This window comes from Phymastichus coffea, unplaced genomic scaffold, assembly GCF_024137745.1.
Source record: "Phymastichus coffea isolate CEN01 unplaced genomic scaffold, Cenicafe_Pcof_1.1 PCOF00004, whole genome shotgun sequence".
In the NCBI taxonomy this organism is placed as follows: Eukaryota; Metazoa; Arthropoda; class Insecta; order Hymenoptera; family Eulophidae; genus Phymastichus; species Phymastichus coffea.
The window spans coordinates 3278044-3304286 of NW_026706815.1; the positions used below are offsets into that span (position 1 = coordinate 3278044).

At 36.3% G+C, this 26243-nt stretch overlaps 1 protein-coding gene across 3 annotated transcripts in view; it reads right to left on the reverse strand.

Annotated features, from left to right (window-relative positions):
- The window catches only part of LOC131666716 (alpha-1,3-mannosyl-glycoprotein 2-beta-N-acetylglucosaminyltransferase), a 651543-nt gene that overhangs the window by 91115 nt on the left and 534185 nt on the right, over nt 1–26243 (reverse strand). For 2 of the 3 annotated variants that reach the window (XM_058939578.1, XM_058939586.1), the window contains exons 9-10: nt 23361–23451; nt 23115–23285 (exon numbers count right to left, since the gene is read on the reverse strand). The exons of the other annotated variant lie outside the window; for it this stretch is intronic. In XM_058939578.1, coding sequence (XP_058795561.1) covers nt 23115–23285; nt 23361–23451 — 262 coding nt within the window. The remainder of the gene's footprint in view (nt 1–23114; nt 23286–23360; nt 23452–26243) is intronic. 3 annotated transcript variants of the gene reach the window in all.

Sequence of the window (26243 nt, forward strand, 5' to 3'; positions counted from 1 at the left end):
CACCGGATATCAAACTATCCTGAAAAGGACCGTTGGATGGAACCACTGCTGCACCGGATATCCAACTATCCTGAAAAGGACCGTCGGACGGAGCCGCTGCTGCATCGGATATCCAACTATCCTGAAAAGATCCGTCGGACGGAGCCGGTACTGCACCGGATATCAAACTATCCTGAAAAGGACCGTTGGATGGAACCACTGCTGCACCGGATATCCAACTATCCTGAAAAGGACCGTTGGACGGAACCACTGCTGCACCGAATATCCAACTATCCTGAAAAGAACCCTCGGACGGAGCCGCGGCTGCACCGGATATCCGACTATCCTGAAAAGGACCGTCGGACGGAGCCGCTGCTGCACCGGATATCCAACTATCCTGAAAAGGACCGTCGGACGGAGCCGCTGCTGCACCGGATATCCAACTATTCTGAAAAGAACCGTCGGACGGAGCCGCTGCTGCACCGGATATCCAACTATCCTGAAAAGAACCCTCGGACGGAGCCGCGGCTGCACCGGATATCCAACTATCCTGAAAAGGACCGTCGGACGGAGCCGCTGCTGCACCGGATATCAAACTATCCTGAAAAGGACCTTTGGACGGAACCACTGCTGCACCGGATATGCAACTATCCTGAAAAGGACCGTCGGATGGAGCCGCTGCTGTACCGGATATCCAACTATCCTGAAAAGGACCTTTGGACAGAACCACTGCTGCACCGGATATCCAACTATCCTGAAAAGGACCGTCGGACGGAGCCGCTGCTGCACCGGATATCCAACTATTCTGAAAAGAACCGTCGGACGGAGCCGCTGCTGCACCGGATATCCAGCTATTCTGAAAAGAACCGTCGGACGGAGCCGCTGCTGCACCGGATATCCAACTATCCTGAAAAGGACCGTCGGACGGAGCCGCTGCTGCACCGGATATCCAACTATCCTGAAAAGGACCGTCGGACGGAGCCGCTGCTGCACCGGATATCCAACTATTCTGAAAAGAACCGTCGGACGGAGCCGCTGCTGCACCGGATATCCAACTATCCTGAAAAGGACCGTCGGATGGAGCCGCTGCTATACCGGATATCCAACTATCCTGAAAAGGACCTTTGGACAGAACCACTGCTGCACCGGATATCCAACTATCCTGAAAAGGACCGTCGGACGGAGCCGCTGCTGCACCGGATATCCAACTATTCTGAAAAGAACCGTCGGACGGAGCGGCTGCTGCACCGGATATCCAGCTATTCTGAAAAGAACCGTCGGACGGAGCCGCTGCTGCATCGGATATCCAACTATCCTGAAAAGGACCGTCGGACGGAGCCGCTACTGCACCGGATATCAAACTATCCTGAAAAGGAACGTTGGATGGAACCACTGCTGCACCGGATATCCAACTATCCTGAAAAGGACCGTTGGACGGAACCACTGCTGCACCGAATATCCAACTATCCTGAAAAGGACCGTTGGATGGAACCACTGCTGCACCGGATATCCAACTATCCTGAAAAGGACCGTTGGACGAAACCACTGCTGCACCGAATATCCAACTATCCTGAAAAGGACCGTCGGACGGAGCCGCTGCTGCACCGGATATCCAACTATTCTGAAAAGAACCGTCGGACGGAGCCGCTGCTGCACCGGATATCCAACTATCCTGAAAAGGACCGTCGGATGGAGCCGCTGCTATACCGGATATCCAACTATCCTGAAAAGGACCTTTGGACAGAACCACTGCTGCACCGGATATCCAACTATCCTGAAAAGGACCGTCGGACGGAGCCGCTGCTGCACCGGATATCCAACTATCCTGAAAAGGACCGTCGGACGGAGCCGCTGCTGCACCGGATATCCAACTATCCTGAAAAGGACCGTCGGACGGAGCCGCTGCTGCACCGGATATCCAACTATTCTGAAAAGAACCGTCGGACGGAGCCGCTGCTGCACCGGATATCCAACTATCCTGAAAAGGACCGTCGGATGGAGCCGCTGCTATACCGGATATCCAACTATCCTGAAAAGGACCTTTGGACAGAACCACTGCTGCACCGGATATCCAACTATCCTGAAAAGGACCGTCGGTCGGAGCCGCTGCTGCACCGGATATCCAACTATTCTGAAAAAAACCGTCGGACGGAGCCGCTGCTGCACCGGATATCCAGCTATTCTGAAAAGAACCGTCGGACGGAGCCGCTGCTGCATCGGATATCCAACTATCCTGAAAAGGACCGTCGGATGGAGCCGCTGCTGTACCGGATATCCAACTATCCTGAAAAGGACCTTTGGACAGAACCACTGCTGCACCGGATATCCAACTATCCTGAAAAGGACCGTCGGACGGAGCCGCTGCTGCACCGGATATCCAACTATTCTGAAAAGAACCGTCGGACGGAGCCGCTGCTGCACCGGATATCCAGCTATTCTGAAAAGAACCGTCGGACGGAGCCGCTGCTGCACCGGATATCCAACTATCCTGAAAAGGACCGTCGGACGGAGCCGCTGCTGCACCGGATATCCAACTATTCTGAAAAGAACCGTCGGACGGAGCCGCTACTGCACCGGATATCAAACTATCCTGAAAAGGACCGTTGGATGGAACCACTGCTGCACCGGATATCAAACTATCCTGAAAAGGACCGTTGGATGGAACCACTGCTGCACCGGATATCCAACTATCCTGAAAAGGACCGTTGGACGGAACCACTGCTGCACCGAATATCAAACTATCCTGAAAAGGACCGTCGGACGGAGCCGCTGGTGCACGCTTATAGTTTATAGGACTCGGTTTATAAGGAAAATGTAGTATTAGGGATTGGGTGTAAGATGTCTCAGAGTTAAGTGCTGGGGAGTTAAGAACATTGGAGTATGGGGAATCGGGTCTTCGGATTAAATGCTCGGTGGTTATGGAATTGGGGGTATGAGGGATTGGTTCAAGGCGTTTTAAGGTTAAGTTCTAGGAAATTAGGATGCGGAGGTCGAAGGTCATAGAGAGTTGCAGGGCTCGAGGGATAAAGCAATCAGGGTTCAAAGACTAGGTTTATATTTGTTTTTTTGTGCAAAATTAACGAATTAACCTTGAAATGACTTTGATCCTAACTGGATGAGGTCAAATGGATTCCAGGTTTGTATTCAGAATACAAAGATACATGACAGTATACAATAGAAGCCTATCGGACGTCTCAAAAACAAGTTCATATGGATAAAAAGCAAATAAGGTCTATTTATTATTTGTTTGAGCTCTAGATGTCCTTCAAAGGTCATGTTGGTAAAAACCAACAATATGTATTTGAACGTAAAATTTCCCGCTCTTTCCGAATCCGTAGTCAAATTTTAAATCCGTTGTATTAAATACATTTTACCTTCAAAAGACCTTGAACCTGACGTGATGGAGATCAACGGACCTCGGATTCGTGTTATCGAATGTTTGCGCATCGAAATACATAAAAGTTATATGGTCTGGTCAAATAGGCATAAACTTTTTTTATTTTGTAAACCTGTGTAATTGTTAACAATAATAATTATTATTAACATGAAAGGGTTAAGCCAGGGGGGCCAAAGGGTTAAGCCCGGTGGGGCCAAAGGGTTACAGACCCCCCGCAGGTGTGCTGGAACATACATTGCTATACTACTCTTTATTTATTTATCCCCACTCATTACACTTAAGCAAATAAAATGTGTAGAGAAAAGAAATTTCTATACGTATAATGGTAGGGCAATACTTAAATACGCTCATACGATTATTTCTTACTAAAAATTAGTACTCAATAAGTCTCGTTATGTGATCAATACGTCTAAGTAATTCGCTAATCGTATGTCGATTTTAAGCATCGTCCATTTACTCATGCTAGTGTGATAGCGCGATACTAAAAAATGTTCACTCGAATATTACTACTTAGCCGCAGCGAGTAGAGAAGCAGAAAAAGAATTTACTCCACGCAATTATTTTGTACTAAGAGCTAGATTCATATGCGTAAGTTTTTTTCTTATTGGGTGCACGCGACTAATAAGTAACCCTACCCTAAACAGTTAAACACTGATGGCAACCAAACTCTGCACATCGATAAAGCAAAAAAATATTGAACCGTGTTTTTGGTGCACATTGTGTGTATATGTTTGTGTGTTTAAAAATGTCATTTAATCAGTGACTGAATAATTATCCAATCGTATGTCTTATTAGCGCTAACAGCCCAATCATGTGGCTGCCTGCGAGGGCAGCACCTACCGGTTGGGAAAAATGTAATGAGGGAATTCGGCACGAGACGAGACGGAAAGCGCGCGTATGAAAATGAACCAGTCGAGGATTAGAACCCGCACACTCAGCTGCTGCTAGTGACAAAAGAGAGTTTTCACCGAGTTTTCCAGAGTGCCGAGATGAACTGATTAGAGCAGAGATAAGCTGTGCCTTCGCCTGACGGAGACGAACGCGTGTGAGCGTGTGTGAGTGTGAGGTTTCACCACCGACGGCGAAATCGAAAGCGAGAACCGCTTGGTCACGGAAGCGGATTTCCCCGAGATTTGGTTGCGAACTTTTTCTTTCTCGTTCACCGTACGACTGCTAATAAGGTAAGCTGGCCAGTTTAATTTCGCGATTGCTATATAATTGCCGATAACTAATCTCTCGTACTCCATAAGAAGCGTGCATCTATTAACCGGCGAACAAAGAGCGGCGAGCGATCCGACACTGCATGTTATTGTCGCGCGCGCGCTTTGTAAACATAAACACGCGGGCCGAAAATATTGTAGAAATAAGAGGTAATAAACGATCTCGCATGTGATATTGACCGTAATTCTGATATTATTATTTCGTGTTAGTAGAAAGTTGGTTGATTGATACCCGTTCCCTCCTGCTCTCCGATTTTCGAATTTGAACGTTTAGGTAATCCCGCGCGCTCTTCGATGCGATCGCGTGCATAATTAAATAAACGGATATCAACCCCGTTACAATATCTATAAAAATTGAATTAATATGCTACATAGATTCAATTTCTACTGATCTCGGAATGTTCAAATTTTTAATTTTTTTCTGAACAAAAACTAAAATGCGCATAATAGTTAATAAGTTTTGTTGGTCCTTGACAATCATGTGCAGTTTTTATATAATTTTTCTACGTCAATTTTCATCAATTTTCCGCTCAGTTCCTTCATCCAGACTTAGAATTTTTTTCATTTTTTAAATAGACATGACTTTGACATTTATAAATTTTCACGATAATAATAGAATTTTATTTGCCAAAATAATGATAGAGTGCATTGCATTGACTAATTTATTTCTTCACAAGTTGCTGGACAAAAGGCAACGTTTGAAAAAAAGACTACTAGTAAGTATTTGTGTATATATATCATTTAGAAAATATTTCCTAATACAAATCGAATGTTTGCTCGTCCTCAAATAATCGTCAGAAACTTGTAATTATTACTCTTAAAAATACGAACTCTCTAAGTGTATATTCGTATATGTTTGTTTTTTCAACTTGGAGCCGTGATTCACTAAAGTTTCGTATTCTCGTTGCGTTAAGTGTAATATAACCGTCCAATAATTAATCTAATTTCGGGAAGAAAATAATGTTAAATATATTAATGTTTATAAAATAAACTTTAAGACGTCTTTTACATGGATGTATTTTCATCAGACCATATTTAGTCAGGAGACCGGATCCATTTCAGATCGGGCAGGCCTACGGCAATGATATCTCCGATTGACTCGGCTGTGGAGTATGTTATTCTACTTCAAAAATAAGCCGACACGTATTTTTTTTTTTTTCGATTAGACATCTACATCATTTTTTACGAGTATTTTAAAAAAGTAGTTAAAAACTAAATTTTCTAAAAATCAAATATTAAAATTTAAAAAAATGCTCTATATTTTCTAATTTTTTTACTTAATATGTTATTTATAGCTTATTTTACTGTATTTCTTATACTCTTTCGAATGCGCCATGCAGAATAAAAAAATATTGAAAATTGGCGGGAAAAACTCAATTTTTCGAAAAAATTTCAAACTCAATTTTCTCAAAAAAGCCATCGTTTTTTTTTTCAAATTTTTATGATAGATTAAGCATTACAAGACCTTTAAATTGGTATAGGAGTGATCGCGTACTTTTACGTTTTAGTGATAAAATATCAATTTTTCGTTTTTTTTTTTGCCCAAAACATTGATAATTATAGTTTTAACATGTGAAACGTATTTATATATACATATATATATATATTGTAACAGGCTGCCGTTTAACCGTTAACCTATTAAACCTATTTGTTATTTCGGTCAAACGACGCCTTGTTATCTACGTGCCGAAAGCACGTCAACCTACCTTGTCCGGGAGTGCGCCTGCGCAGAGTTTCCTCGCCAATCCGAGTTGGGGAACCCAACTCGTCACTTGGCGGCGCTATCGCTCCTGCTTAGCAGCGCTCCTGCGGCTGCTGCTGGAAACTAGGTTGGCGATTCGCTTCTACCGATGTCCGCGTGATCCGTGCTACGCTACCGGCTTATTTGAATCGAACGTCAACAAACCCGAACTCCGGACAAAGGAAAGACAAAATAATGATTCGATTTAGCAATAACTATCGTTCACTTTATTTAAATGAATCAAATACACGGGGGGATGTGCCGAGAGACTTGCGCACGCAAATACAGTTGACAAGATAAACGGATGGAGAGAGAGAGAGAGAAAAAACCTCGCGATCGCCGCGAACTAACCGCTCGCATGCAACAAATTATCTCTTCACGCACGCTGCGCGGGATCGCACGCTAGCAACAATAAAGGGAAGGTGCACCTACCGCGAGACCGATGAGGATACGGTGGCCAACCGTATCCGATACACAAGTCGCTGAGTAACTGCTCCGCCACACGCTGCACTGCCGCTGTTATTGCTGTTGTTGTTTGTGTTGCTGCTGTTATTGCTGTTGCTGTTGGTGTTGCTGCTATAGGCGATTCCAACTGCGATTACGGCCGCGCACGTTCACCAGTGCACGCACCACTCGCTCACTTATCGCCAATTGTTTGCTGCACCCTTGGCTCTCGCTCGCAAAACCACAAGAACAACGTCTACACCACGCTCACGCACTTGGATGCTACCGGACTGGGTGACACAGTCGTACTGCTTACCGAACTCTCCCCTCCCGGTCATTGCTCCTACGCGCCCTCTCTCTCTCTCGAACCGATCGCGGCTATTCCGCTCAGCCGCTTGTTAACCCACGCGAGTCGAACGATTTTCGGTAATCGTTGCAATATATATATATATAGATATTTATATATACATCCATATATACATATACAAGAATTGTACGTTTGATAGTAGTCTTGCGATTTTGATAGAATTACATTCCTACTTCTATAAATAGCTTATAAATATACACGTGCTCGCATTGCTGATATTGCAAAATATGATTTTAATAAATATATGTTTTTGAAAACTCTATTCATAATATAATATTTTTAAAACGAAAATGTATTACTTTACAAAGATAAATTATTAATTGTGTGGGTATCTTACCAGTATCATCTTGCTCATCGCTTGAAAAAGGATCACCTGTTTTGCTACTTTCATATTTTAAACATAAAAGATTGTAACAAGTTATACACACATTATCAAACGGTTCAAATTTTTTTCTGCCAAACTTCAATTTCAATTTGTTAGCTAAGTAACCAAGGCTTTTAAATCGCTTGTTTTTAGTTTTATATACACATGATTTATGCCTTTTTAAAAAGTCACAACACTTAACTCTCTTATCTGAATATGTACTATGTGGAGTCATAATTATAAACACAGAAATAAAACACTCAGTTATAATCTAAAGTGATTTTTGTTATAACGTACACTTGCCTTAATATATAATATACACCTAGAAAGCATGCATGCTTCTCTGTGTATACACAATTTACGACTGATAGAAACTGAACTATGTGCTATCAGCAATGCGAGCACGTGTATATTTATAAGCTATTTATAGAAGAAGGAATGTAATTCTATCAAAATTGCAAGACTACTATCAAACGTACAATTCTTGTATATGTATATATGGATGTATATATATATATATATATATGTAAACACGTTTCACATGTTAAAACTATAATTATCAATGTTTTGGGCAAAAAAAAACGAAAAATAGATATTTTATCACTAAAACGTAAAAGTACGCGATCACTCCTATACCAATTTAAAGGTCTTGTAATGCTTAATCTATCATAAAAATTTGAAAAAAAAAAAACGATGGCTTTTTTGAGAAAATTGAGTTTGAAATTTTTTCAAAAAATTGAGTTTTTCCCGCCAATTTTCAATATTTTTTTATTCTGCATGGCGCATTCGAAAGAGTATAAGAAATACAGTAAAATAAGCTATATAGTATAGAGCATTTTTTTAAATTTTAATATTTGATTTTTAGAAAATTTATTTTTTAACCACTTTTTTAAAATACTCGTAAAAAATGATGTAGAGGTCTAATCGAAAAAAAAAAATACGTGTCGGCTTATTTTTGAAGTAGAATAACATACTCCACAGCCGAGTCAATCGGAGATATCATTGCCGTAGGCCTGCCCGATCTGAAATGGATCCGGTCAGGAATGCTTTTAGAAAAGATTTTCTTATCACTTTAGAGCAATCAATAAGTCATATTTAAACTTCAGAGTTGATTTTTATGTCCAGAGAACATATTCGTACACGTGTTTTGACTTCAAATTTCGAACGTAGAAAGCATCTGACATTGACGTTAATATTTTAAAGATCAGATGTCTTTTTATACGTTATAGTCAATAGCGTTTCGATAATTATTAGAATTGATACTTTGCAAATAGAGCATTCTTCTGTTAATCTGCGTGCTTTAACATAATACACGCGTTAAGATTAATGATTTAATAAACAAATCAATTTAATAAGCAACTTAATAAATTATAGCTTTTACAGTATACATATACAGATGTTACATCCAAATAATATAAATGGGTAACGTAGATATATCAATATACTTTTGTTTATGTAGAAAACTAAATAACACTATCGCATAACAGTTAACAGCCATTGCCTTAATTTACGTATACGCCACTCCTATAAATTATTTCCTCCTTTATTAATAATATTACTTCGATCATTTGCATAATTATGTAAAAAAACGAAAAAATTCCATTATATCCGTCTTGAAAATTATACAAAAATAAAAGACACGTATTTCTTCTTTTTTGTATTAATAGAAAATTGACCGAGTTGCGGCGTGCCAAAGGTACCCACGACTATTCGGATATACGAGTATGCAAATGCTATGTTATCGTGATGTCACGGAAAGATTTCTCGCACTGTTTCTCGGCCAGTTTTTGATTGATTAAATAGACAAAAAATACGTGTCTTTTATTTTTTAAAGTTCTACAAGACGGATGTAATAGATTTTTTTCATTTTTATACGTAGTTTACTAGTTACACTGCATCTCATGAACTTACTTAAAGATAGGGGATTTGAAAATAAATATGTTAAAAAACAGATAACTTGCGTAGCAATGATAAAAATCTTTTCATCTGCAACAAAATACCTACAGAAACACACCTATCTCTAGAAGAACGCAAGTGTAAAGAACACTAAAAAATATTAATTGTTATGCCGTAGGTCTGCCTTTTAAAAAAATACTCGGATTTGCTGGGACAATCGAGGCCTATGGTAATGAAATGAGTAAAACATTTAACGTTAAAACTCTCTCGAGAAACAAATTTGAAGGATTAGTACGATGCCGCAATTCAAACGTTTTTGTCGTTACACTTTCAAAAATAAAAGACATATATTTTTTTTCTTTGATTGATTAATGAAAAATTATTAATTTACATGGTGGGGACAATAATTCGGAGTTCAGTTGGCTTTGTTTTATTTCATCAAGTATTATCATTACTTATATACTATTTGAGAGGTCTATCATCCTCGGTCTATCAGTTTCGATTTAAAAACATTGAGTTGACCTTGAATTAACCTTCAAGAATATCGTCAAGATCAAATCCAAGGCCACCGTTAAATTTCTCGTTAATTACTAAAAAAGTGACCTTAATCTTTTTTTAAAAATAATTTACATAGAAAATGTTATAGGAGTTTCCGGACTTCTTGGACACCCTCTACAGGGCGTCCCACTTTAATTTGGGCTATAAGACAACTCCAAACTTTGGAAAGTATTCGAAAAATTTTTCAATAAAAAGTTGTAAGTTATGAAGGGATTTACTTCTGATGACCTCAAACTTGACCTTGAAATTTATTTTCAAAGTTACTTCAAGGTTAATTTTCTTTTTAAAGTAGGAATCCGATATTTTACCCAGGATTCCATAGAGTGGAAAATTCTATGTTTATATAATGTATCCTGGAGAACCTGCAAAGTCATTTCGAGGTAATAGAAGTTCAATCTTTTTTTCACTCAATCTGTAACTAAATTACATAAGAACTTTAAAGATTCACGAAAAATGTTAAAGACAAAAGTTAGTTTACTTTAAGAGGGGCATCCACTTTGACTTTCAAGATCATTTCAATGTCATTTCAAGGGCAATTTTGTTTTCGAGCTGCATGATGTGATATAAGTCATTTTTTCTACTTTTTCGAATACATTGCAAAGTTTATAATTATATTACTGTCCAAGTTAAAATGGAACGCTGTATATTTATCAGACAATAAATTACACGAATACACTTTTTTTTTATATTATAAGCATGAATGTTTATTCTAAATAATATTTGAAATACATAAAAGTACCGGTAGAAATAGTACATGTACAATAGATACATAATATTAATGAATAACAATAATTATTATATTGCATCTTTTTTGCTCCAATGATACGTTCAGGCAGAACAGTTTACAGCATATTATTTAAGTTTTTTTCTAATTTTGACAGGTTTCCACACCACCACAGAGTTACTGTCAAGTAGCATGTTATAAGAAGGCGAGACTGCTTAAAACATTAAAATTAAATTTGAATAAAATTATACATAATATTTGTATCTTTTTTAGTTTTTTACTTTTTTTCTCTCGTTGTTCCTTATAACACACTCGGCGCGTTGTTTTTTTTTGTTTGACTTCAAAACATTGCATAAAAAATTATAAATTAATAATTTAATTAATTGCATGGTACGCTGCAATAATAAAATTATTAAATACTTTTTCATGAAAATATTTGAAATAAAACCGTGGAAAACTCGCCTAGAGCCCTACTGTAACCACGAGAGTCTCTTTCCCAACCACGACTCTAGCCTTCCAAGGATAACGTACGTTTCTAGAAGAAGTAGACATTGATTAATCCGGTATACTGATTATTTTATGTACGAAAGTTCTACCTATACTTTCATGCACCTACATAAAAGTAGGTACGTGTAATTATAGATATCTAAGTACGAAAAGAAACAGCAACCAGATATCTCTATGTGAACTTCTAGAAGAAGCGTGCGCTTGAACATTCTACTCAGAAAAGCTTGTGAGTATTTACATATGATTCTGATATTTTAATCGGATGCAAAATAAATGTATAACGAGTTGAGTCTCGTTATGTCTCTCTCTTCCCTTAAGTCAATTATAATTTATTAATAACTCTCTTATGTATTTTTCCTATCTGCCGCAGCTGCTGACGCGGCACGAGGTAAGTGAGAGAGCGCCGAGCAGAGAGAGAGAACCGCGTGTATGCTTGAGTGCGTGGACGCATGAGTGTCGCGCGTGTTTGCCTAATTGGCTGAGACGCGCCGCTGCCGCATAGCCAAGGAGAGAGAGGGGGACCTCTTCCGCGTGCGAAGAACAATTAGCTGCCCGCTTTCGCGAGGAACGCAAGCCTTGCCGTCAACGTTTGATCGGTAGATGCCTTTGTGCTACGTAGCCTGCATTTTTGTCGTTAGGTACCGAGAGTGCAGAGTGTGCATGATCGCGTGGAAGACCGTGGCACCGAAGTGCATCCTACGGACTGTGTGCTGTATGCGTGCGTGCTGTCAAGAAGGCTGCCCCGAGGCCGAATATTTGTGTATTTCGGAAGCGAGCTCTAGGCTACTGCGAAGCCGATGTGTAAGTACTTACTCGATTATCTATCTCTCTCTCGCTCGCTTCCTGCTTGTCTCTCTCACGGCGCATATCATTTGTACGCTTCCTTATTTCCTTCATTTTAGTAAATGCTATTTCTCTTAACCACTGTGTCTTTCCTTTCGGTACTCTCCCCTCCCGCACTATACACGTGCTGACTCGCACCGCCAGCAACTACCTGACCTGCGACGCTCTCCGCGGGCCGAAGGCAAGGACGCCTTCAAGTGGCATAGCTGAGCCACTGGGCTGGGTTCCGCATAACCCCATACCAAGCCTGCAACAAGCCGAGTAGCTATTTAGCATCACCCGTCATGGGGAAGTCAGAACCCCCGTTACAAATGTATCCCAATGAAATATCAAAAATAAATTTAGTATTGCTCGTAACTTTTTTCAGCGGAATGTTTAAAGAATAATATTCATTTTAATTATTGTTTTCACTAAACATTTTTATGCCATACCTCAAATAATTGTAAAGTGAAAACTTCAATTACTAAAAGAATTATTATTTTTTTTTAATTTTTAAGGTATAGCGATCGGAATGAAATGGAGCAAAACAAAGATATTAATCTGCATGAGGGAGAGTGAAGAAGAATGAAAAATTTGTATACAAGGATCCGGAATTAGGAATAGTTAAAGAATTTAAATATTTAGGACTCCGGTTTACACAAAAAAAACGTACTTGACACATACTAAAAGAATGGCAGAAAAAGCAAGTCGGGCAATCAACACAGTATAGGGGGTTTTGAAAAGAGCAAGAATTGATAGCTTAAGAAAGCGGCTATATCTCATGGATAGTATTATCAAAGCGAAATGTATGTACAGGGTAGAAATATGGGGTTGCAGAAAATGGAAAACGATAGAAAGAGTACAAGAAAAATTTGTTAAAATGGCAATGGGGTTGAATAAAAACACACTAAACTATATATGGGCAATGGAGGCAGGAAGGGAATTACTAACAATACAGGCGAGGCAAAGGGCGGCGTATTACATAAGCTACATTTTGAAAATGGAGGAAGATAGAGGACTAAAGGTTTGTTTGAAAGAAGAAGTGAGAGGGCTATTGAATAGGATGCCAACAAAATGGGTAGAAGGTTTGAAAAAGGCACTGCAAGTGGGAGGGGACGGTGAAGTGATTAAAATGATATGGGAGAGGAAAGCGAAGGAAGACATTGAAAGAAAAATAGCACAGGCAGTAAGAGTAAAATCAGAGCAAGAAGTGCAAGAAAATTGGAGTAAGATCGATAAGTCCACATATAATGAACAATACCAAAAGTTAAAAGTAGCGGTATTAGGAAAATTCGAGTATATCAGGGTGGATTAAAGAACAATGGGCTAGATTACGGTGTGGAAATATAGGAAAATCATATGGAAAGGGTTACAAGAAGTTAGGATGTAGAATATGTGGAAAATACGAGGAAACGCTAGAGCATATACTGAATTGTGAAGCGGCGAAAGAGGCAATAAGAACAGTTACGATATACAAACTGGGAAAGCTAATGGGTAGGGAATAAAATAGAACTAACGCATTGATTAGAATATTAAACGGCGACCCCAATATAATATTATGCAAATACATAAGCGTTTTCGAAAAGATAGCCAATTATAAAGAAACCGAAGAAAAATGTCCGATGAGTAACGATAATAAAGATTAAGACTGTGAGTCACGCTAACGCTTTAGGAAATTTATTAAATAAAACTGTATTTGTAATTTAGATGTAAGGGAACTGATGTGAAAGACCAAAAAAGCTATAAATGTACAAGAGTAAATAAATAGAATTTAATTTACAAATTAAAATATACAAACATAATATAAACGATATATAAACATATATATAATATTAAATGAACAATATGATATAATTAAATGAATAACATAATTAAACATATATATACAAGTTATATAAAATTAACGCAATTATAATATAATATAAATAATAGATAAAAGAAAAAGACTGGGAGTAGTAAAGGAATTCAAATATTTAGGATTTCGGTTTACTACGAAGGGTGGATACGGAAAGCATATAAAGAAGATGAAGCAAAAAGTGTAAAGGGCGGTGAATAGCACATGGGGTCTAATGAAGAGAGCCAGACTGAATACACTGGAAAGAAGACTGCTAATACTAAATTCAATGGGAGAGCGGGATGTCTATATGGATCGGAGTTATGGAGCTGAACACCGTAAGAAGAAATGGAAAAAATTCAAGCAAAGGTAGTCAAAATGGCACTAGGTAGCAATATGAATACACTAGCTTATATATGGAAAATAGAGGCAGGGATAGAAGGCTTATATTTCGAAACGATAAAGAGGGCGATAACTACATAGGGAAAATCGTTGAAATGGACGACAAAAGACTCCAGAAAATACGTTTAAAAAAGGAAATGAGAGGGGTAAGGAATAACAATCCTACAAGATGGGGAAGAGGACCCACAGCACATCTGGATATGCGAGGCGGCGAGGAAGATTATAAGAAAAGAATGGATAAAGGCTGTGGACGACTGGAGAGAGGATAGTAGGGGAGAAGAGTTAATAAGAAAACTGGGAAAAATGCTTGAGGGAAAGATAGATCGTGATACGAGTCAATATGTAAGGGCTTTCGAGAAAATAATTGAAAGAAACAAGAAATCTGAGAATAAAAAATAAATGAGAGAGGATAGGGGGATGAAATTGAGAGACTAATAGTTTACAGATCAAGATAGGGAACTAGGAAAAGTAGAGCGAAGAAGAAAAGTTAAGAAAGAAGAGGAAGAAGACCGTTTAAATGGAGTATTGTGGACCGAAAAATAATATTAATATTAGCTTGCGGAAATCTACGTATCAAAGTAGGACAGTTGATGTCATGAGGTTGTGTTACGAGTATTTAATGTGGTGAAGTAAGCTATTAATGTGTACTTATCTGAAATAAAATTATAATAATTATTATTATAATATAAATAATAACACTAATAGTTAAAACGCATTATATTATTAATAGCCAATAAAACAGGAACAATAAAAAAATTATTTTAATCATGACTATGATTTCTAACTAATCCAATAATAAAAATTTTAATTTATTAATTACGTGAATCAAAGCGAATTAAAAATGCATTAAATTAAAATGAATTAAATTAAAGTGAATATTTTTCCGAAACATTTAAAAAAAGTATTTTATTAAAGCATTTGAAAAAAGTATATTATTTGATTGTATTTTGGCTTTGGTCTCTATTTGACGCTTTTGATTATTAACCTTCGTAGTGTTAATTACTTTCAATCTCATTAAAAATTGCAAAGCTTCTACTCTATGTTTGTAACAAGTATTACTTCTGTCAAACCAATCTGGAAAGTGATCATTTGTTATTTTTTCTACTACGTCGGTTAAGTTAGCAACTAATTTTTTTTTATGCCAAAGATTTGTACAGTGTTGTTGAAGACCAAAAAGCTGGCAAGTCACAACTTTATTAAATATTAAACTCGATCTTGTTGAATACGGAATTTCAGGAAGATTTTTATCGGAATGCTCATATTCTCTACATTGAAGGTAATATTCATAATCAGTTATTTCATTTTCTACCGGTTTCATAAATACTTTTTTACACTCGCAACGTTTACTTTTTTGAATAGATTTTTTAGCCGTATAACCACTGAAAGAATTTATAGCATTTTTCTCGTACAAGTTTTTTTTTTAAAGTTGATGAATGTACTCGAATCCACGGGTTGAAATGTCACTATAAGTTCCGCGGCTTCTAAAAGTTCGAGCATTTCTTGATCTATTTCTAAGTCTTTTTGTACAGTTTCTATACCGGGTATATACAATGCGGCAGTGGCTAACGATTCGGTACTTTCATTGTTTGAGTCCTCATCTTGATTGATTAAAGAAATAGTTTTATCTATTTTAACATTACCCCGTTGACTAGTATGAATTAATGAAGTGCACACAATGTATCTAATTGTTAAACGATAAGCTCTACATGTCGGATTTGGATTGAATCCATTTCTTCCTCGAATCTTCGAATGAGTATGCTCAACGCTATCTTGATTACAGAAGTCAGTTGCTAACTCAAAAGATGGACATTCACTTTTTACGTTTCTATAAAATTCTAATAAAGCCGGCGTGGTCAAAGATAAACCCGTAAAACACGGTCGTCTCTCTTTTTTCCGATTTATTACTTTTATTCGCGTGTACAGTTCGCGTTGTCCATTGTTTAGACGATTCTATAAAATTTACAAGACATTTTTCAATTTCACTTGCGTTCTTCTAGAGATAGGTGTGTTTCTGTAGGTATTTTGTTGCAGATGAAAAGATTTTTATCATTGCTACGCAAGTTATCTGTTTTTTAACATATTTATTTTCAAATCCCCTATCTTTAAGTAAGTTCATGAGATGCAGTGTAACTAGTAAACTACGTATAAAAATGAAAAAAATCTATTACATCCGTCTTGTAGAACTTTAAAAAATAAAAGACACGTATTTTTTGTCTATTTAATCAATCAAAAACTGGCCGAGAAACAGCGCGAGAAAGCTTTCCGTGACATCACGATAACATAGCATTTGCATACTCGTATATCCGAATAGTCGTGGGTACCTTTGGCACGCCGCAACTCGGTCAATTTTCTATTAATCCAAAAAAGAAAAAATACGTGTCTTTTATTTTTGTATAATTTACAAGACGGATATAATGGAATTTTTTCGTTTTTTTACATAATTATGCAAATGATCGAAGTAATATTATTAATAATAGAGGAAATAATTTATAGGAGTGGCGTATACATGAATTAAGGCAATGGCTGTTAGCTGTTATGCGATAGTGTTATTTAGTTTTCTACATAAACAAAAGTATATTGATATATCTACGTTACCCATTTATATTATTTGGATGTAACATCTGTATATGTATACTGTAAAAGCTATAATTTATTATGTTGTTTATTACATTGATTTGTTTATTAAATTATTAATCTTAACGCGTGTATTATGTTAAAGCACGCAGATTAACAGAAGAATGCTCTATTTGCAAAGTATCAATTCTAATAATTATCGAAACGCTATTGACTATAACGTATAAAAAGACATCTGATCTTTAAAATATTAACGTCAATGTCAGATGCTTTCTACATTCGAAATTTGAAGTCAAAACACGTGTACGAATATGTTCTCTGGACATAAAATCAACTCTGAAGTTTAAGTATGACTTATTGATTGCTCTAAAGTGATAAGAAAATCTTTTCTAAAAGCATTCCTGACTAAATAAGGTCTGATGAAAATACATCTATGTAAAAGACGCATTAAAGTTTATTTTATAAACATTAATATATTTAACATCATTTTCTTCCCGTAATTAGATTAATTATTGGACGGTTATATCACACTTAACGCAACGAGAATACGAAACTTTAGTGAATCACGGCTCCAACTTGAAAAAACAAACATATACGAATATACACTTAGAGAGCTCGTATCTTTAAGAGTAATAATTACAAGTTTCTGACGATTATTTGAGGACGAGCAAATATTCGATTTGTATTAGGAAACATTTTCTAAATGATATACAGGGTGTCCCATTTGAACTTTCAGATGAAGATTACACGGAGATTTCATGGGTATCGGAAAAAATGTTTAAGATGAATGTTTCTCAACTTTGAGGGGACCATATTATGGTGACCTTTTCGTGACCTTGAAGGCCATTTTTAAGGTCATTTCAAGGTTAAATTCATTTTTTTAAATGGCAACCCCTATTTTTGACACCGGATTCGGAAAGAGTGGGAAATTTTACGTCCAAAACGGTATTTCAAAATTTTTTTCATGACCTTGAGAAGGTCGATTTAAGGTTAAATACTTGATAAACTGGCTACGGGTGATTTTTTTAATATGTAAGATATCGGAAAATGACTCCTACAAAATTTGTACATAACAGAGTTGGGCCCCTGAGGGTATCAACAACTTTGACCTTGAACTTCATCTTCAAGGTCATTTCAAGGCCAAGGTCTTTTAATATTACTAAACTAATATTATAAAATTATAAATTTTACTGTAGGACTATTTAACCTTTTAAGGTAAATTATTGGGTTATTTTATTTGCGTGAAAATTCTTCAAATCATAATGCTATCACTTAGTTTCTTATTGCATAAAACGATCTTTTTAATTTCTGATTTCGTAATTGGAAAAGTTGAATGGGTAGAATAAAATAAATGTTGATAGAGATTTTAGAATAAGGTAACTTTATTAAATTTACAGTAATTTTGGTTTCTTAAAAAACTTAAAATTACGATAAATATTTCATTTAACGAATAATGATAATTATTTAATTAAACAATATTTTCCAAATCGACAAAAAAAATTTCAATTAGAATTAAATGAACTAATAATATTTGTAAAATTTAATTACATAAGATGCTCAAATGGTCCTCCATTATTCGCCAAGCCAATTTCCAGTCTATGTCGATAATTATTCATAACATTTTCAAGTATTTCGGGAGTGACTGCTGCACAAGCTCTTCTGATCCTCGCGATCATATCTAATCTAGTCGTAGGCGCGTCTTCGTAAACAACATTTTTACAATATCCCTAGAAATAACTATCTAATGGATTAAGGTTCGGTGACCTTGATGGCCAAGGAACTGGCCCAGCACGACCTATCAAACGATTTGGGAATCGATTATTTATAAATGCTCTTACGTTTCTTTCAAAATGAGCTGGAGCACCATCTTGTAGCCACCACATTTGCTGTCGAACATTCAGCGGAATGTTTTCCAAGTATCCAGGTAGATCATTTTCCAGAAAGTCGATATATCTATTAGCGTTGACAGTACCATTAAAAAAATGCGGGCCAACGATCTGTCCATTACAGATTCCGACCCAAACATTAACGTTCCAGCGATGTTGATTAATTACTTCTCGATGCCAATGAGGATTAACAGGAGACCAGTAGTGAGAATTATGCCTGTTAAGGGTACCATCACTTTTAAAGGTAGCCTCATCACCGAAACAAACATTCCAAAAAAAATCTGGATCCTCATTTAGTTGATTGAGCGCCCATCTACAGAAATCCATTCTGAGTAAATAGTCATTTTCAATCAACTCCTGATGCAGTGTAATATGATATGGGTGGTAAAGCACTGATCTTAACATACGATGAGCTGTAGAATGAGGAATTCCGATTTGACGTTCAATTGTTCTTGTACTTATATGAGGGCTTAAATGAACCATAGCCAATACGGTAATAAGTCTTCCATCATTACTATTTAAATTTCTTTGTCTACGTCTCTGTCGATGTAGCTCATTTGTATGACAGCGTCTTTCAATATTTCTTATTTGCACATTGCTCGGATGACGCTGGTCGGGAAAACGTTCGGCATACAGCCGAGCAACAGCAGTATAATAACGACGGCATTCTCCAAGAATCAGTAGTATTTCAACGCATTCATTTGCTGAATAATTTGCTATATTTTTTCAAAATATCGCAAATTCAAAAACTTGCGGAAGTCATAGTATTTTAATAATGAGGAACAAAATAGTATCGTAGAAACTAAGATACGCCGAAAGAATCATGCTTCCTATGAAAGATTGCATGAAGCGCACATAACAATACTAGTCATAGCAAATTTTCTAATAAGGGATACCAACTCAATTCTTGACAGTTGATTAAGTAAAAATTATTATTAACAAAAAGCACTGACAATGAAAATAAACACGTACCGTCGTAAATACATTGAACTACACTCGAGTCAAATTTATAATTTTAAATATTAGTTTAGTAATATTAATTAATAGCCGTAGATCATTATTTTTTGACAATTATTTCATGTTCAATTTTATGTTATTTTGTTACAATTTAAAAATAATAATTTAGTTATTTAGAGCCTAAAAATTATTATTGTTTCCAATCGTGGTAATCCGGTGTCAGAGATAGGCGTTGCCTTAAAAAATATTACTTTGATCTTAAAATAATCTTAAAAACTGCATTCAAGAGCAAAATACTCAAGGGCATTGGTTCACGAGTTCATCTTAATATTTACTCGTTCATAAACTTTAAAAGCTTAAAGTAAACGATTTTTAGCAAATTTTCAGTATTTACTCTTGATTTGATCTTCTGAAGGTAATTGTAAAAAGTTTAAAATGTGAGTTTACATTTAAAACTTTTCGCTTTTTTCAAATTCAATGTCAAAAATAGGGATCCCCATTAAAAAAACACTTTAACCTTGAAATGACCTTGTAGATAAAGTTCAAGGTCAAAGTTGTTGATACCCTCAGGGGCCCAACTCTGTTATGTACAAATTTTGTAGAGGTCATTTTCCGATATCTTAAATATTAAAAAAAATCACCCGTAGCCAGTTTATCAAGAAATTGACCTTAAATCGACCTTCTCAAGGCCATGAAAAAAATTTTGAAATACCGTTTTGGACGTAAAATTTCCCGCTCTTTCCGAATCCGGTGTCAAAAATAGGGGTTGCCATTTAAAAAAATGAATTTAACCTTGAAATGACCTTAAAAATGGCCTTCAAGGTCATGAAAAAGTCACCATAATATGGCCCCCTCAAAGTTGAAAAACATTCATCTGAAACATTTTTTCCAATATCCATTAAATCTCCGAGTAATCTTCATTCGAAAGTTAAAATGGGACACCCTGTATATACACAAATACTTACTAGTAGTCTTATTTTAAACGTTGCCTTTTGTCCAGCCACTTGTGAAGAAATAAATTAGGCAATGCAATGCACTCTATCATTATTTTGGCACATAAAATTCTATTTTTATCGCGAAAATTTATAAATGTCAAAGTCATGTCTATTTAAAAAAAGAAAAAAATTCTAAGTGTGGATGAAGGAACTGAGCGGAAAATTGATGAAAATTGACGTAGAAAAATTATATAAAAACTGCACATGATTGTCAAGGACCAACAAAACTTATTAACAATTACGCGCATTTTAACTTTTGTTCATAAAAATTTAAAAAATTGAACATTCCGAGATCAGTAGAAATTGAATCTATGTAAAATATTAATTCAATTTTTATAGATATATACTCGTATGTGTTTAATAGTTAGGGAAATCCCGCGCACTTTTCTATGCAATTAAAATATTATAACCGTTCAAGAAATAAATATTATTTCTCATTACAATTATGTACCTGAAAAAGATCAGTTATCTGAACGTAGAATTTCCCGCTCTTTCCGAATCCGGGATCAAAAATATAGGTTCCTATTCAAAAAATGACTTTGACCTTCAAATGACCTTGAAAATGAATCTCTAGGTCAAATCGGATTTCACAGAAAGGTTGCCCCCATTGTCCCAAACAACTGTTGTCTGAACAATTTTTTTGTACAATGCCAACCGTCGAAAATTTCGGGGTGGTTCCTTTAAAATGGGACACCCTGTATATCTACCTATTCGTTTGATACAGTATCCTATTTATGAATCATATAACATTAGAGTCTTAATTCATATGATTATTCTATTTCAAATATTTTGTATGTATGTAACTAGATTTTCTTTGATATATTTGCTTGTGCATTGTAATTTTCATACGTTTCATTAAGTATTCATTGATGAGTATATATAGCGACAGTCAATTACCGGTAAATTTATTGTTTTTATTTTATTTCATTTTGTTGTTAGTTAGTCGTTTCATTTTTATTTTATTTAATCGCCTTGATACAATATATGAATCATACGTATGTCATTGACATATTCCACTGCATGGTTCATTTTGCAGCGCCAATTTTAATTTTGCTTTAATGCTTTAATTCGCATTATTCGCAATATTTCCTGTATTCTATCTCTGTTGATCTCACTTAGTTTGTCTCATTCGCTCTCATTTAGTCTATCTCGCTTATAGTAGTTTAGTCTGTCTTGCTCGCTCTTGTTTAGTCTGTGTCGTTTTCTCTTACTTAGGCGATTTAAGCGACTCAAAATAGCCGTTACTCTGTGTGCACATCGCGCCCTTGTACCGCTCTTCATAGTGCTTCCTGGAGAGCTCTTCATCGTTAGTATTATGTATATATGCATATGTCACACCTCGATTAAAATGATTCACGCTGTATATTTATCACCACTGAAAGATAACTTATTAAGTCTTAGTAATCTAGTAGATTAAGAGGCAACTAGAAGGTTCACATTTTAGACTACCGTCCCTCATTGCAATACAGCTGTGTATGGTACACAGTAGTTATCAAAATTAATAAATTCGATGTTTTTTATGCCAAGATATTTGTCAATCTTGCTTTTACTTACTAATCTACTTCTTTTAAAACTATATAAAAAATGTAAGTTTTATACTTACAATTTATTTTATTGGAAAGGAGCTGTAATTATGCGACTAATGCATTGCACACACGCAATCACCTTAAAGGAAATTTCGATAATGGATCATTTTTATTTTATAGAATGCATATAGGCGCAGTAAGTTACTTTCACAACCTATGCACTCAAATTGAATACTTTGCTAAAATATTTATACCTTAACTTTAAAGTGATCATGCTCGTTACTATTTAACTTGAATGTATCGTATTATTCATAGTAAACAACAACTTACTCTATGTTTTAAGTTGCCGTGAACTCACTTAGGTCAAAATACTTCATAGTATCTCTACACGAACATAATCATTTTTAAACAAAATTCTGAGATATTTGAACTTTAAAGTTGATTGATGAATAAGTAGTAAAAGTCCACAGCTGATTGATATTGATTATTATGCAAGACTGTGATAAGAGACAGATTTAGCCTATTGATTTCAGAATTTTGTTACTGATTTTCTATTGACGAGGGATTAACAACACAAAGGAACAAATATTTCTCATTAAAGTACATTTTTAATAGTTGAAGATAATAAACGTGAAATAAGAAAATCTTTAATACATTTTTCGACACTCCGTGCACAACGTGCAGCTTTGCACGCTCGGCAAAAAACTTACGTTGAAAATCACACTTTTCGCACGTCGTATAAAAAAATAAGATACGACACATATTCAGGAAAGAGTTTCTCATTTCTTGTACCTTTCCACCCTCGTTTCGCGTAAACGCCACACGAGACCAGAATCTACTTTTCCGCATGTGTATCGTAATGTACTAATTAATATATCGGAGTAAATTTATTATATAAGGAATTTAAATATTGATACTTACTTTAAAGTCATCCATTAAACCAAATAGTCGGGCAGTATTTTTATAAGATTGACGAGTATAGTAAGAAATCCTTACAGATTCATCGAACCCAACTTTTTCATTTATCAAATCTGTATAACTTACAACTTCCGATTTGTATACTTTATTCACGAATGAAACGTCATAATATTCCTGTAAAATTATTTTACTATGAAATAAAGACATCACAGCATGAAAACTCATAAATTACTTACTTTTATTACTTACTTTTATTAAAAACGTTAAATTTAACTTGCTGAAGGGTATAAACTGTTCATTAAGTTTAATGTATTGTAAATGTTTCTCGAAAAACAAACCGCTGTAACAAAAATATTAGAAGTTAAATGTTATCTGAACATAAAATTTCCCGCTCTATCCGAATCCGGGATAAAAAATAGGGGTTTCCTTTTAAAAAAACAAAGTTGACCTTCAAATGACCTTAAAACTCAAGTTTAAGGTTAAGTTAAAGGTCACTGTCGACTGTTCCCCTCCAAACCCTAAAACTTTTATCCGAACTATCTTTCGCTATCATGCTTCCAGAACGAAATAATTGGCCACCTGGACTAAATGGTTCACCCTGTATATTTCTTTTTAGATATTAATTGAATTAAATTGATTCAAACTGTTTTAATTCAAATATTTTCTAGTGATTAACAAATTATCGTTACTGATCGAATCATTTCTCTGAATGCTATTACTATTATTATTATTGTATTATTTAATACATGTTTAAACAAAATATATTTGCAGTCTACAGAATTATACCCTACGACTAAATAAAGCTTACTCTACTCCATTCTTTCTCTCTTTCTTTCTCTCTCTTCCATATTCGAGCGTTGAATTTATATATGTATAGCCGAGAAGATTTACGGGCCTCTGTGACTATTATATCTATTGGTCGCGTTTCAGCGAGTTTAAAGGAAGGAGGTTACCGAGTAAATTTCTAGTAACTTTTTGCGGGGGCTGCATATTTCGAGCCACTAATTAAATTATGTTTGGGTAGTGCGATATCACTGAGGGCACACATCTATATAGATGTTCTTTTTTATAAATAATGTGAGTTATATTAAATAAATGTCGTTGAATCTTGCCCGTTACCGAACCTCATCCCGACGTTAGTTTCGCGCGCGATTAATATACACGCTTGGTATATTATTCATGGGAGCATTTGCCGAATTCGCGCATTGAATAATTTGTAAGGATGACTACCGGTATAATCTTTTCGAGTTATCAGTCGCTTAAAAACGATGTGACAAAAAATAATAGCGAATAACACTATGTCTCATAGTTGTTAATCTTCCGATTTCTCACAGAGGTAGAGCTAAGTCGTGCATGTGATACATATGTTTACATGTATATTCATCTGTGTCTATTACTTATTTTAGAACACGACAAGAAGAGAAGTAGTCAGGCATAAAGCGTGACAAGAAGAAGAGTAGAAAATGAAGAGTGAAGATCTCCAGGGGGTTATCATACATAATGTATGGCTATATGATCACTCGCAAAATAAAATAAAAAAGATGAGACTATTGAGAAATAGATTATATAATTTTACGTAATATGTCGTCAGATGAATTGCAGTTGCGATTTACAATTCTTATTCTGTTCTTAACACGCAGAACTAGCTATTAATTCTGGATAAGTAATTTATTTTTCACTCGAACACTCTTTAAGTACATTTTCTGAAATATTTAATGCAAAAACTTGTAACAAGAATAGGCAGTAGCCTGTTTCTCGTCGGGCCCTCTGCCTCTCCCCTTTGCCCTCGGTCAGGCTCAGTGGATAGTATTGGGCACACTTTCTCTATGCATCTAATAATATAATTCTTTTTCAGCAGCCATAAATTACCAGACCCGGATGAGATAGCCTAAGAAGAGTGAGAGAGAACGCTGTAGTCGGAAAACGAGAGGAGACGCTACAATTAAAGAAAGAGAGAGAGAACTATAAAAAAAGAGAGAGATAGTGCGCACGTGAGCACGCGCTATGCGGTTATAGGCAGGCGGGTGACGCGCGACTACTTAGCATTTTGTCGCACGCCGCCTAAAAACTGGGTTAGGTGGGGACAGTCCACGAGAGCGCGGTTGCTGGCCGCGCGAGAATATTGCGTTGCGTCACTCAACGTCAGCCACTAATATAAGTCAGACGATTGAATGAATTAGCTCGCGCTGCCGATCATCTTGGCGATTATTCTTTCCTACAAAGAAGAGGTTTAGCTACCTTCCATTCCTATGCCCTGGCCGTTCGTCATTGTGCGCACCACCTGCAGCAGCGTCAACGACGAGAAGCGGGGCGATCATCCTGCGCTGCCGTTGCCACCGTCGTCTCCCAGGGATCATTGAGGAGAAAATAAAGGTCAGGTTATTTCTCTCTTCCGGATGTTCTCTCTCTCGTAGTGATGTGCGGCCGCGGGAATTTATAGATAGCCAGGCGATCACTTGCTAGCTACATTCTTTTAATTCCTCGCCGTTAATTATTTGTATAGCGTGTTTGGTTTAGTTGTAAGTGCGTAGTAGCCAGACGAATACTGGTTTCTTTGTGTTAGAATAAGTCGCGATTGTTATTCGATTAGTATACATAATGTTGTAAACGTACGATTAATGTGTTTGGATTTTTATTAATTTAAGCGGGCGTTTGTTTTGAATTATGAGGTAATAATAAAGTTTTGTCATTTTATATTAACCTGTTAACCGGGGAAATCCCTTTCTAATTACGCAACATATAACGGGCGCGTCCTTTTCCACTAAGACGTGTATGAATGACGTATTACCATAGTAGTAGTAAAATATACGTCCCGCCCGTTCCAGGGCGCAATATAAATATCGAGGACGTATTCATATGTCCTACCCGTACCCAATATTGTTTACTTTGGACGTATTTATACGTCCCGCTCGGTTAACAGATTAATAAAATAGTTTATTTACTCGCCTACTCTTCTGATTGCATTTAGAGCGAAAGTGTCTCTCTTGCCTTACCTTTTAAAAATAGGTAATAGCACATCAAAACTGTTACATGGCATCCCTTGTAGGGAAGGATGCAAATCGGTAGAGAAAGCGAATGCCGGTTAAATTAATAAATTATGGTACATTCATTGTAAACCAACCGCAAAAATTC